The sequence below is a fragment of the Ictidomys tridecemlineatus genome, chromosome 1 (genome assembly GCF_052094955.1).
Source record: "Ictidomys tridecemlineatus isolate mIctTri1 chromosome 1, mIctTri1.hap1, whole genome shotgun sequence".
Taxonomy (NCBI): domain Eukaryota; kingdom Metazoa; phylum Chordata; class Mammalia; order Rodentia; family Sciuridae; genus Ictidomys; species Ictidomys tridecemlineatus.
The window spans coordinates 165,838,721-165,853,279 of record NC_135477.1 but is presented as its reverse complement, the minus strand read 5'-3'; the positions used below and the strand labels follow the sequence as shown (position 1 = coordinate 165,853,279).

The 14,559-nt window shown below is 35.5% G+C and overlaps 1 protein-coding gene and 1 pseudogene across 1 annotated transcript in view; one reads left to right on the top strand and one right to left on the bottom strand.

Moving 5' to 3' along the window:
• Positions 1 to 10,241, top strand: part of Fam114a2 (family with sequence similarity 114 member A2) — a 32,468-nt gene extending 22,227 nt beyond the window's left edge. Inside the window, exons 11-14 of the mRNA XM_078051368.1 lie at positions 88 to 227; positions 1,914 to 1,986; positions 6,031 to 6,084; positions 8,118 to 10,241. Of these exons, the coding sequence (XP_077907494.1) occupies positions 88 to 227; positions 1,914 to 1,986; positions 6,031 to 6,084; positions 8,118 to 8,252 (402 nt within the window). The 3' untranslated portion in view covers positions 8,253 to 10,241. The remainder of the gene's footprint in view (positions 1 to 87; positions 228 to 1,913; positions 1,987 to 6,030; positions 6,085 to 8,117) is intronic.
• A 3,511-nt stretch (positions 10,242 to 13,752) lies between these two features.
• On the bottom strand, positions 13,753 to 13,825 carry LOC120886021 (small nucleolar RNA U3; annotated as a pseudogene).
• Between the last annotated feature and the right edge of the window lie 734 nt (positions 13,826 to 14,559).

Sequence of the window (14,559 nt, the reverse complement as noted above, 5' to 3'; positions counted from 1 at the left end):
GGTGGTGTCATTGCCTTGCAGATTAAAAACAAAAAACTAAAACCTAATGTTTTATTTTGTTGTGCTTTCTTTTGTTTTTCCATCCAGGATATCCATGCATTTGCAATTCGAAGCCTAGCGGAATTGACTGCCTGCTCTATTGAACTATTTCACAAAACAGCAGCGTTAGTTCTGCATGGTGGGAAGCAGGAAGTGACAGCCATAGAAAGGAGCCAAACTCTTTCCCAGTAAGTATAATGAATATCTCTTAAAGATAAAAAGGGCTGGGACTGTGGCTTAATCCCCAGTACGTATGTACGTACGTACATATACATACATACATACATACATAAAATGGCACTAATTGCTGAAAGAGTTTTCTTGGCTTAATTTCCAAAGTTTTTTTTCCCCCCTCCAGATTTTTTTATTGGTGCCTGATAGTTATATAAAATTAGTTTCCAAAATTTTTAGAAATGTCTATATTATCAAGGTACTGTTTATATCATATAATATTTACATAGTAAAATTTTAAGTGTTTTTTTTTCTTTTTACTGAACCATTGTATTATAAATCTGCCCTTTTTTGTTAACCAACTCATGCTCTGAAAACTGTATTTTGCAGATTGTTAGTTTGAATAGGAATGGAATTTGACATAAGTGAAATAGAAAATAGTTCTAAGAACTTGAGTTTTTAGTTATTGAGTGCTAATTATATGTAGGCACCATGCTGAGGGATTCACATGTATTCTAATTTTTACAGTAACCCAAGAGATTAGTTCAGCTTTAACAAAGAGAAAAATGCAGACTCAAAAAAGTTAAGTAATCTGCACAGGTTGTGCAACCTACAATTTAGACATAGGTCTGACTATGTCACACATCCATTCTTTTTTTCTGACCTTATTACTGATCTTGAGAAAAAAGTATTCAAAATATAATGAAAGTAATCATAGGAGGAAGAAAAAAGGCCCAGTAGTTTCTAAATAGATCTCCTTATTTAAATGAGAATTTTTATTAGGAAAAAGAATGTCCAATGTGTTAGAATTGGGAATGGCTACTGATATTCTCCAGACTGGTCTCTTCAGCAGCAGCATCATTGTCCCTCTACGACATCCCATGGGGGGATTTTTTTGTTTTGTCTTGAACACCCTTAAGGATGAGAGTGACGCAGCTGTGATCGTGTGAAAAGTCACTGTTCTTGCTACTGATTGTTCTTCCAGGCATATCTCATACCTGTACAGAATTCAGCTTTCTACTCAAATGCCACCTTCTCAGAGACACCTTTCTTCATCGTAGTCTAAAATAGCATCTCTCATCATTTTCTAGTCATTATTATCTGCTTTATATAGCTCATATCACTACCTAGTAACATATATGCATGTGTTTATACATATGTATGTATACATATTCAAATATGTGTGTGTAATGTTTGTATGCTGTCTTCCTCTTAATTAGCAAGAAAGTTCAAATCCATGCAAACTAGTACTTTACTGACACATCTCCAGTGCTTAAAATAGTGCCTGGCATGTAGAAGACTTTCCATAAACATTTTCTATTTTAATTATATTTCTAAATGGAATGTTGGGTCTTTTAAGTATTGTGTCCTTTAATGCATTTTAGGTATTTTCTTCGATTTTAACTAGTACTTTCTAGAGAATTTTGTAGGGAAATGTTTTTATAAGGCATGAACTTTTTCTTCCTGTAGCATGAATGTCTGCTCAGATGTGTTTCCAATTACATTAGGAAGCTGATATAGACATATTTATACATTTGAAAGTTTCTTCTGTCACATTTCTTTAACTAAGTGATTTGTTTTCTTATGACAATTGTTAAATATAACACAGAGAGAGAGAGAGAGAGAGAGAGAGAGAGAGAGAGAGCGTGTGAGAAAGAGTGAGAGAGAAAAGAACCCTCCTGATTTTCTTCATTATTTTCTAGGATGACAATTGTATTGTGTAAAGAGTTGTCCTGTCTGTCTAAAGAGTTTACCACCTGCCTAACAACTGCTGGGGTAAGAATGGGCTAATGTCATATAACTGTTTTTTAAACAGCTTAATTGAGATATAGTTGATGTGCTATAAAATTCAACTGTGTCAAGTATTCAATTCTATGGATTTTAGTATATTTACAGAAATGTGCAATAATTATTATGATAAAAATTTAGAACATTTTCATCATCCCCCCTTTCTAATCATAATATATTAGCAATCACTCTTCATTTCTTTCTCTTCCTTACTCCCCCAACCCTGGTGATACAAATTTATTTTCTTTCTTTGTAAATTTACCTATTTTGGACAATTCATGTAAATGAAATTATATATTATGTGGTATTTTGTGTCTTGATTTCCTTCATTTAGCATAATGTTTTTGAGGTCTGTCCATGTTTTAGCATATCTCAATCAACATTTCATTTTTTATACCTTTATTTTATTTATTTATTTTTATGTGGTGCTGAGAATAGAACCCTGTGCCTCACAAAGTGCTCTTCCACTGAGCTACAACCCCAACCTAGCATTTTATTTTTATTAGTGCATAGTACTCAATTTTATGGAGGTACATATGTATTTATGTGTTTGTATATATGTATACATGTATACACATACATACATTTATATCCATTTTTTTATCTTCATTTGATAGACATTTAGTGTATTTCCACTTTCTGACTGTAATTAATAATGTCATGAACAAGCATATATGACCTTTTGCATGGACATTTTCATTTCTCTTGGGTAGTTAGAAGTGGATTGCTCTGCTGTATGGTTAATAATAGCCCATTGAGTAACTGACTAGTTGCTTTCCAAAGTGACTGCACAATATTGCATTGTCATCAGTGATGTGAGGGTTCTCCTTTTTCTACATCCTCATCAACACTTGTTATTGTCTTTTTATTTTGACCATTTTAGTATATAAAGTGGTATCTCATTGTAACTTTGATTTGCATTTCTCTAATGGCTAATGATATTGAACATATTATCTTGTACTTGTTGGTCACCTGTGCAGCGTTGGAGAAATGTCTGCTCGAGTCCTTGGTGCACTTTTCCCCCATGTTTTAAGAGATGGGGTCTTACTGTGTTGTCGAGGCTGACTCTAAACTCATGGGCTGAAGTTACTCTCCTGTCCCAACCTCTTAAGTATCTGGGACTATACTTGCATGCCACTGTGCTCACCTGGCTTTTTTTTTTTTTTTAATTGGACTGTTCTTTCTTTTTATTATTAATGTATAGGAGTTCTTTTTTTTCTGAATGTAAGTTTCTTACCAGATATTTTCTCTCAGCCATGGATTGTGGTTTCACTTTCTTGATAGTGTCTTTTGCACAAAAGTTTAAAAATCTCGATGAAATCAGATTCCCAGTATTCTCTTTTATCACTTGTGCTTTCTGTGTTATAGTATCTAAGAATCATGAAGACTTACTTTTGTGCTTTCTTCTAAAAGTTTTGTTTTAGTTCTGGTGTCTGATCTGTTGTCTGATTCATTCTTTTTACCAATTTAATTGTCTTGGCCCCTTTCTGAACTCTCATTTATATTATGTTGATTTCTATGTAAGTATCCTTATGTGAATACTATGTTGTCTTAATTAATGTAACTTTGAATTAAAAAGTATGATTCTAGCTGGGTAGGCTACTCAGGAGAATGAAGCAGGAGGATCACAAGTTTGAGGCCAACCTGGGCAACTTAGTGAGAGCCTATCTCAAAATAAAAACGGGTGGTGATGTAGCTCAGTGGTAAAGTACTTGCCTAGTTTGTGCTAGGCCCTGGTTTAATTCCCAGTACTTCCCTGCTCACCCCCCTCAAAAAAATATTTTCTTTTCCAAGCCATTTTAATCATTTGGACCCCAGGCATTTCCATATGAATTTTAGAGTAAGTTAAAGTTATGTCTAACTTATTCTTACAAACTCTTTTGTTCTCTCTTCTATGAAGTCTTCATTATGCTTTGTGCTTCCGAGACCTGTATTGGAAATGTAGACCTTAATAAAATAAAAAGCCCAAATTTTTTGCCCTGACTTTTAAAGAATAGCTTCTTAATTAGACACTGGTAACATTCATATTGTATAGTTGCTAGCCAGTGAGAGAGCTGTAATTAACAATAAAGTTGTTTTTTTTTTAAATTGGAATTATAAAAATTTACTGAAGGCATGTACCATGAATTAGGATAAATGAAGGCGTTTTACTTATTTATTTATTTTTTTTAAAAGAGAGAGAGAGAGAGAATTTTTTTTAATATTTATTTTTTAGTTATTGGCAGATACAACATCTTCATTTGTATGTGGTGCTAAGGATCGAACCCGGGCCGCACGCATGCCAGGCAAGCGCACTACCGCTTGAGCCACATCCCCAGCCCTTAAATGAAGGCATTTTAATTGGTGTATTATTATACCTAATAGTGCCATTCATACAGGCACATAATCTGATCAGTTTATTCCCCAGTTCCTCCCCTGCTGTATCCTAGATCCCTTTGTTCTATTTTACTGTTCTTTCTTCTGTTATTATTTTTTAATTAGAGCATTATAATTACATATAAATTCTGGATTCATTGTGGTAAACTCTTAAGGACACAGCATAATTGAGTAGATTTTGCTCCCTGTTCCTTTCTCTTTCTCCCTTTCAATTCCCTTCTACTGTCTTTATCTCCCTTCCATTTTCATGATATCCCTTTTTTATTCCTTTTTATATTCTTTAGCTTCCACATATGAGAGAAAATATTCAATTTTTGACTTTCTGAGTCTGGCTTATATCACTCAGCATATTATTCAGTTCTATTCCATCCATTTTCCGATAATTTCATTCTTCTTTATGAAATGTGTATATGCACCACATTTCCTTTATCCATTCATCTCTTACAGACTCCTAGGTTGGTTGCATAACTTATCAAGGGCATTTTAATCAAGTAAATGAAAAAAACTTTAAAGTAAGTGTGAAGTGTGGTGGCAAAGTTACTATGGGGCCCTAAATTTGTTTTAAAAAGAACATGGCCCAAATTCTTAAATTTGAGATTAGATTATTCATAAGGGTAATCTTAGAATATAGCTCTTCTCTCTTTTTAGTATTTTGTTTCTATTTGCTGAAAAATTAAAAATGTTTAGTTGTGCTGTAGAAAACATTGAATATGGAATGAAATTGCTTAATGGGGTTTGCTCTGAAAATGTGGTGTGTGTGTGTGTGTAAAAGTTCCAGATAATGTTAGTATTTTTGGTAAATATATTTGAAACCATAAACTTGGGTTCCTTGGGGTCCAAGTCATGGGATAAAAATGTTTCTTATTTGGCTGCTGTGGTCTAAGAGAAGAGGGGAGAAGGAGGGAACTGCTGGACTTGGGGAGGGAGGGAGGCAGCATTTTGCCAGAGGTCCTGTGAAGACAAGAATGATGGAAGAAGAAGAATTTTGGCACTTAAGATGTAGGGGAAATTTCTTGAAAGAGGTTATGTGCAAACCAGAGTTAGTATATTCTTTAAAAGATTTCTGGTTTCCTGAAATTAATTGAATAAGCCACAGTGTTTTGTACTTTAACAAAGTGAATCAGCTATAAAGTTCTAACACATGTATTATATTTGCACTATTTATTTGCATGAAATGAGATTTTTCCAAACAGCCTGTCTTTAAAAAAAAAAAAAAACTTTTTTTGAACACATGTTCTATATACATTTTGTTTTCAAATTTTTCTAAAAGTTTGTGGTCAGATGTACCTTTCCCACTGTCTCATCCAAAATGAGGGTACTTTTAAAAATTTATTAAAAAAAAAACTATGAAGGGCGTGGGGATATAGCTCAGTTGATAGAGTGCCTGCCTCACATGCACAAGGTCCTGGGTTCAATCTCCAGCACCACCAAAAAAACAAAACAAAACAAAAAAACTACCAAGAAAAGTAATCCCAATTTGGATAGCAGAGAGTATAGAGAAAATTTAAAGCACTTAAAATTTCACTTTCCAGAGGTGAAATTTTCCTCTCTCTCAATCCAGATATCCTATGTTTATATTTGTGTGTTTCAAAGTGGGATTATATTCTACCTGTTGTTTAAGGTTATCTTCTAACAACATTGTATCCTTTATTCTAGATTAAAGAAAAGGCAGATGTCCTGAATCCATTAATCACTGCAGTCTTTCTAGAGGTTAGTAATAATTGTTTTTAAGTCTATGATTCCAAAGGCATTTTGTATTAATGAACTCTTATTAAGTCTTTAGCTTTTGACTTCTTTGGGTTTTTTTTCATCAGATTAGTAGTTTGGTGCAGATATGGACAAAGTTGTGTATGTTTGATGTGTATTTTATTGCAAGGCATAGAAGTTAAAGCTGCAGGATAATGTGGATTGGTAGGAGCAATTGGCTGTCCTTTTTTAGTCCCTTTCCTTTGACAGCTTAACATATAATTCCCAGTAATGAAATTACTTCTGGAGACCGGCTGGTAAACATGAAGGGATGAAATAGGCAAGCACTATTTTCTAAAGGACTAAAGCTTATGCAGGAGAGGTGTTTCAAACAAAACATTTTGTCATTTCCTTTCCAAACAATCTTAAATATTTTTTTTTTTTTTTTTTTTTTTTTTTTTGTCGAATAGGAACCTATGTTTACATAATCCTCATGGAGGGTTTAAGTCTCTGGAAAGGGATGATGTGCAAGCATCCCATGATTGATTGTATTGCCTCCCTAAGGATGGTTTCTAGATACCATGTTTGAAGAACTATTGTCTTATAAATTAATTGTAAAGGCAACGTTAGTCTTTTGATGATCTGTTCAAGACATATTATTTATCTTAGAGTAGGGAAGACAAAAATATTGATAATTGGTTAGATTTTAAATATGAATTTTTTAATACTATTAGACTATTCTCCAGTTTTAAATTATTTTAAAATTACCATTAAAGAAATACTTTTAGTTTCTTAACTACACAGTTTTATTTAAGCAGTCTGAGGAACTCTTTTGATCACTTAAACAATTTTCTTTTTTTTTTTGGTACTGGATATTGAACTCGGGGGCACTTGACCACTGAGCCACATCCCCAGCCCTATTTTGTATTTTATTTAGAGACAGGGTCTCAGAGTTGCTTAGTGCCTTGCTTTTGCTGAGGCTGGGTTTGAACCCTCGATCCTCCTGCCTCAGCCTCTTGAGCTGCTGGGATTACAGGCGTGTGCCACCAAGCTCAGCTTAAACAATTTTTTAAAGGATAATTTTGAGATTTAGTAAATGGCAGAGTGGCAGAGTTGAAAGAACTTTGCAAACCAACAGCACAGTCTGTCCTTAATTATCTTTGACTTGCTGTATAACACTGAATCAGAAATTTGCCCTTCTTGGTAACCTTATTATTTTTAAGTGCAAAATAAGAGATCTAACTAGATGATCTTTGAGGTTTTTTGGCTGGAAAATGTATTGTCAAATGTCACATTGAAGTTTATAACAAAGTACTAGACAATGATAAATCCAGAAAAGATAATCTTACTTGATATGAGTTGACTCTTGTTTTTTCTTTTTTAGTTGATTGTTTTTGCTTACAGATTTGAAACACTTTTGTCTTTGAAGTAATACAATTTTATCTTAGTGTAATGAAGTATCTGTTGTTATTATTCTGGAAGGTGAGAGCTTGTTAGATATAAATGAAGTCTGGCAAACTCTGAGCATAATGATTTCATAGTGCTTCTCACAAACAGACATATTTCTATCTATACTGTTTCATCTTTAAAGCAGTGTTCCTTGTTTATGTTTGTGATCAGTTCTCTTGTGTTAATAATTGCATTGAGGCCATCGAAGAAGAGCTACCATAATGGGCTGGAAATTCCATAGTGCAGGATTCATTCATAGACTACTGAAAGCATCTTTCAGTAATTGACTACAGTGCTATGACAGAAACTACCCACTCAATTAAGGAATAAATAAACCTTGCATGCCAAGTTTGAGCAGGATATCAAACAGCTACCATTTCTGATGGGCAAATTTGGAAAAAAAATGCTAAATTCTTTTTTGGTACTGTGGTATCATATCAAGAGTTAGGTTTTTTTCTCTAAAATAAAGTGTACTGCAGTAGTAAGGTCTGTGATCTTACTTGGCCAGCTACAAATTCATTTAGATTACAAATATTGATTTTATTATCTTATATTTATTTTACGTGACTGTGATTATTTTCTTTTTCTTGTTTTTTCAATCCCCCCAGGCATCAAATAGTGCCTCTTACATCCAGGATGCTTTTCAGCTACTCTTACCTGTGCTGCAGATCTCTCTCATTGAGAACAGGACGGAATTACCCAGGCAGGAGCTACAAGTCCAGAGGCCTTTGCCAGAACATTGAAGAATAGAGAAGATTTGACCTGAGATTTGTGATGGCTAAGAAGTGCCACTTTCTTCAGGGTACCCCTGCAGAAATGAATGAGGAAGGTTATTTTAATATATAAAAATTCAGGCAGGAGAACAGGTTTAAAGAGGAAGTTTGTTTCTTCACTTGGCTGAAGTATTCAAATCCTCACACTATTCCCAGTTATTGACATATTATTTGAAAAAACACTTTGTGGAAAGTCTAAGAATATAAGCTCTAGGTAAAGTTTTAGTGGGACACTCAGGCAAAAATATTGATCTATTTTTGACATGCTGCAAAACACTAAAAATTTTGTCATGGATATAATCTGTAGCCCATGGAAAAATTGGTGTAAAAAACAGGAGGAAAAAACCCTTAATTTGGCATTCTAGAATTTATGACATACTTGGTTTATTAATGCCATGTACTTTCTCCTTTCTAGAATAAAATCTATGGCTTTAAGAAAATTGAGCATATATAAACTCTAAAATGATTACCCTTTATCATGTGATTCTTGGAAATGGCTAGGAAGTTTTATTTACTCTTTAATTCTCAGTAGATATTTGACATTGAGGAAAAACTTGCAGTATTATACTTTTTCAGGCACATGAACGAAGTATAACAGATTCCCCTTTGGCTTTAAATGACTCCCGTATCCCTTGATGACAAGCTTCAAGTCATAGGTGATTCTCTCCTCAACTGTATTTAAGACCAATAAGTGCAATTTAGAGAAACAGTTTCATATTTTAGATATTCTTTTTAAGTTGTTTTTCATGCATACCCCATAAGCAGGACAAATTCTGTCACAACCAACCCTAAATGAGTGTTGAGGCTCTTTTGTTAGTAGGGTTTTTGTTGTTTGAATATTGTTAAAGTGAGTCATAGAGTCCCATAGAAGTGATATTCATTTATAATAAGATTTAACCTCTAATACATTTTTCTTCTTCTTTGTTTTAATTTGTTCTTTAGCATGGTTTTAAATACAACTTTTATCTTCTAGATCTTATGCCCTTTTTCTTTCTTCAACAACCAAAATATATTTTGATATCTATTCTTTTTAAAAAAGGACTCCAACTTTGTGGTTTTTAATGATTCAAGTAACTTTTCTGTGAGCTCTGCCCCCCCATCTTATAACATGTTTAAAATAAAATATAATTGAACTGTTCATAAGTGTGATATTTCACAAATGTCAAGAATGAAAATCATCATTTACTTTATGTACTATAATATGTGCATTTTCATAAAAGGCTTAAAAATGAAGCATTCAGAAATGCTGATGTTATAAATATTCATGCCTCTTAGTTAACGTGTCTTCAAAGCCTCAGGTTAATACATAAGAGGAATTCTGAAAACCTGCCCACTGACTTGCCCATCTGCATCCTGATGCTTCCCCAAGCATCAGTCTGCTCATTTCTCCATTTTACTTGAGACCCCATCCGTGCTTGTTATTATATCATCTGGCCAAAGTCCCATCATGTCTCAACTATCACTTTTCTTATCAGGAAAATTACACAAAGAACAGTTCAAGTAGTCTCTTATCTCTCTTGTGTTTTGAGTTAAAGGCAAAGAAAGGTACCATGATCACTTTACTCTCACAAATCAATGTTGAACTTGCCAGATATTTATATTTCTGATAGGCTTACCCTTGTACAGAGACTGCAAACTGAATGAAAAAAACAAAAGGAAAAACCATCATCTGTTTCTACTTGTCAGCCTCACATTTGTCCTTTTCCATACATGCTGGCCATGGCTGTGCTCTTAAACTAATTCTGAAGTTAAGTCGTTTTTCTAACTTGAGTGTGAATGCAGCAATATACTAAAAAGTTTTAAGCACATTTGTAAATTGGAATGGAGGTAGTTTGTCATAAAGTTTTTACCTGCCAGTTTCACCTAGGTAACTGTTGCAATGAGCCTAGCAATTTCAACTAAATCAGATTAAACCTGAATAGCCTACATAGTTATTGTAATAAAGTATTGGACTTTGAAGTGTTTACTACAGCTGGATCTTCCTTTACCTATCCCACATGTCATTGGGACTTACTCAAACTGCATAGTTAGCTTGTGTTGAAGCAAAAGTTTCAAAAAAGAATCAAATATATTTCTAACATTCTAACATTTTTAACAGACATGTAAGTGACTTCTGTATTTAGCTTACTCACCATTGAATTCCCAGCTTTCTGGCATTATAGTTTGGCCGATGGTAGAAAGTATTTGTTGTTTGGCTGAAAGAAAAAGAAAAAAAGGAGGAAAAGAAAGAAGAGAGGCCAGAAAAAAAGAAGCAAAAGAGTAAATGCAAAAGAAAAAAGATAGTTTGGTGCTTTTGTACCAGCAGAGAGTACATTGGGTTAAAACTCCTGGTTCACAGCTATCCACAGTGAGGCCTCATAAGAGGAAGTGACTCCCTGAAGTTGTACAACTGGTGGTGGGCTCAGCTGGGACCTGCACCCAGGTCTTCTGATCCCAGTCTGGGCCTCCATGAGGCCAGAATCACACCAGAGTTCTGCATATTTAATGGATACAGCTTCCCTGACACTGGATTTGATTGGGGTGGGAAGCAAAATGCAGATTGTCCTATGGGAGTTTGCAATGGTGCTACTTGTCTGAGCAGTCTTTACCTTGTAGTTGCAATGTCCTCTGAGGAAGGAAGTGAGGCAGCTGCTGTTGGAATGAATTATGACTCTTTTGGATGAATTAGTCTCAAATCTGATTGTGATTGTTGAGTTAGTTCAGCACAGCAAATGTTTGCAGATGCATCCATCAGTACTCTTTATTTTTATTTATTTAGAGGTATTGGGGATTGAATTCAGGACCTTGAGCAAACACTCTTCCAACTGAGCTATATCCCCAGCCCTTGCTACTTTTAGTTTTGTGGTTTATATTTTAAAGGGCCATTTTTTACTGTGTATAGCACTATGAAACCGTCTGCTGTTCATCAACCACGTAGCTAAAAGAGGAAACAACACATGGAGCAGTTTGAAAAGACAGCACCACAGACTAAATACACTTTTCTCTTTAATCCTCATAGCTGCTCTGGGAGGCCTGCAGAATGGTGCAAAGACAGGTTTATATATGAATCTTGGCTCCCTTGTTTTCTAAGCCATATGATAATGGGGAAGTGACTTTTTTGTTTTGTTTTGTTTTGTTTTTTTGTACCAGGAATGGAACCCAGAGGCCCTTAGCCATTGATCCACATCCCCAGCATTTGTTTTTTTTCCTTTTTAAAATTTTTGATACAGAGACTTGCTGAGTTGCTGAGGCTGGCTTTGAACTTGAGATCTTCCTGCCTCAGCTTCCCGAGCCGCTGGGATTACACGTGTGCACCACTGTGTCATCCAGTATGACTTACTGTCTTAAATTCAATTTTATTATCTATAAAAACAATCTCTTAACAATAGTTGCACTATAAAGTCATTCTTAAAAAAGTCATTCTTAGATTAAATTATCTGCAAAGTGCATAATAGTGCCTGCTGTATAGCAATATGAGCTAATGCTTAATGAGCACTGCATGCCAGACACTGTTCTGAACATGTATTATATGTACTGATTACCCGTAGTTATTCTTCATAACAAGTCCACAGAACAGGTATTATTAACATGCCACTTACAGATGGAAAAACAGGCACACACAGGTTAAGTAACTTGCCCAAGGTCACAGAACCTAAAGTGATGGGGCCAGAATTCAAAGCCAGATAGCTTGGTATCGGAGTTCCTGCTTCTATCCATTATGTTACACTGACCATAAACTTCCAGTAAAGAAATCTTAGCAACTATTAACTCTTTTATTATGATCACTATGAAGCAGATTGAGAGGGTTAAGTGACTTTCAAATTTCACAAGTATATGTGGCAGAGCCTCTGCAGTGTGAGCCTTAGTTGTGTGGTTCCCAAACTCATGTTTGTTCTGTTTTATTCCTTTAAAGTAAAAGGCCCAGAGGTGCTTATCTAGTGATAATATTTATATGGAAGCATCTTGGCAGATTATTCAGAACCACTAGGACTTGGCATAGAAAAGATAACATGGTGACAAGTCATATTTGCCACAACAGGAACAAGGACCTCAGTGAAGCAGGAGCATCTGTATCACTTAGTGACAGAAAGGGAAGAGGAGAACATGAATGTGCATAGCAACTCTGTAATAGCCCCACGCTGGAAATGATGCAGCTCTTAAATGAGTAAACAGTTTGTGGTATGTCCATACCATGGATTGCTCTCAGCAATTAAAGGAACACATTATTGGTACATGTAAGAACTTGGATGAATCTCAGGGGATTATGTAGAGTGAAAGAAAATCTAATCACAAAAAGGTTACATATTGTATAATTCCCATTTATATAACTAACATGAAAAAATGATATAAATGGAGAATAGAGTAATAGTTTCCAGGGTTAGGGATGGGGTGGGAAAGAAAGACAATAGGTATGGTTTTAAAAGGGCAACAGGAGGGATCTGGAGATGGAGTGTCTTTACTGTGATTGACACAAACCTATACATGGTAGTGTAAATTTAAATGCAGACACACAAGTACCCCACAAATGAGAACAAGGAAAACTAAGGAGTCTGAGTAAGATCAGTGGATCATTATCAATGCCAGTATCTGGGTTGTGAAACTAGTTTTTGTAAGATGTGATCTTTGGGGGAAATTGAGTAAAGAATCACAGATATCTGTTTCTGTGTGGGAATCTACTATCATCTCAATAAATATTTTAACTTTAAAAAAAGGAGGAGAGCTTTGGGCCAAGGGAACCAAAGAATCAAGAAGTGTTACCCACTTTCTGGGAGAATTTAACAAAAACCCAGTGGTTCATGTCCTCATTACAGGGACTCTTGTAGAGGTGACAGGTGGGCTCAATCTGCCTCTCACTAGGCAAGTGCTTTGGTAGCAGGTTTGTAAGTGGGATGAGATAGTGCAGGAGGGTTTTGAAGTTTTGTAATGGATTCCTATCATTTTTTATTGAAATCCACCAATTCAATAGAAAAGATGCTTGCAGAATTGTCCCTAATATCATTAAAGCCATATTCTGATTCAAATAGGCAAGGAAACTCTTCATATTAAATAAGAGCTAAACAAAGGTTTTGACAGAAGCTACCCGGGACAGTTGGGTTCTAATGTAGATTGGTCTTGGCTTAGCCTCTACCTCACAGGATTTATACTGAGGCACTTTATATGAAAGCATCTGGGTAGATTATTCTGAACCACTAGGACTTGGCATAGAAAAGACAGCATGGTCTTCACAATAACTCTACAAAGCCAAAACTACTCTTCTATCTCCACTTGTTCTGCAGAGGTTAAGGCATTAGCCTAAGGTCACATTAGCCTAAGGTGGTGGAGTGGATTCAACCCTAGTTCTGCTTATGTTTATGACCACCACATTAACTTCTTCTTATTTCTCAGTCATCAAAAAGAGGAGATTGGGCCAAGAGCTTTGGATTCTCCATGGCTTGAATGAATACTCAGTCAGTTAATTTTGACCTGAGTGAGGTACAGCAGGTAGTAAAGAAATAAGAATAGCTAATCTTGCCCTACAGGATATAGTAACATACTATAGAAATGATCCCTGAAAGTATAGTCTTCCTACAGGATATAGGATAAGACTGGGCAAGTTGAGTGAGAGAAGCAGACATTACAGAGAGGGTAATGGAATAATTTTTCATTCTTGGAAGGGATGTGACCTACTTAGGACTTCCCAGTATATCTTAATTGTGAAAAATAAGCCCCTTCTCTCTAATAGAGATTAGGCTGTCTGAAGAGTCCTGTTGGATGAATGCATATTCTTAGCTTGTTTCTTTTGATTACCTAAAATACAGGCAGTGGGAAGATAAAACACCTATGTGCTGGCTCATTCAAATTCATAGAGCTCACCTGAAAAAGAAATGGGTGCTGTTCAGAAACCACAGAAAGGAAACCCAGGATTCACTAAAGGTTGAAGGTGGAAGAGAGATGCCAAGACCCAAAGTCAGAGAGGAGAGAATGCAGAGTAGCAAAAACAAAACAAAGACTTGAAGTTTGTATCTTCTGCATCTCATAATTGTTTGGGTTCAATGAGACTTTGGGAGGGAGGTTCTTGATTCTTTTATATCTTCAGGGTTTGTATGGACACTCAAATGGGATTGGGGTGAGGGACTATAGCTACTTAGTGCAGGTAGACCCATCAGCCGTCAGAGACCACTGAAAATCTACAGTGGCTTGCAAGCCTCCCTTGCTCACTCATCCTAGGGAGGCAGAACAGCAAAATGTTGACAAGCAAGAGTGAAGTCTGGAGCCTGGCTCCACCTCTTTCTGTGAACTGTGAACTGACTGTGAACTG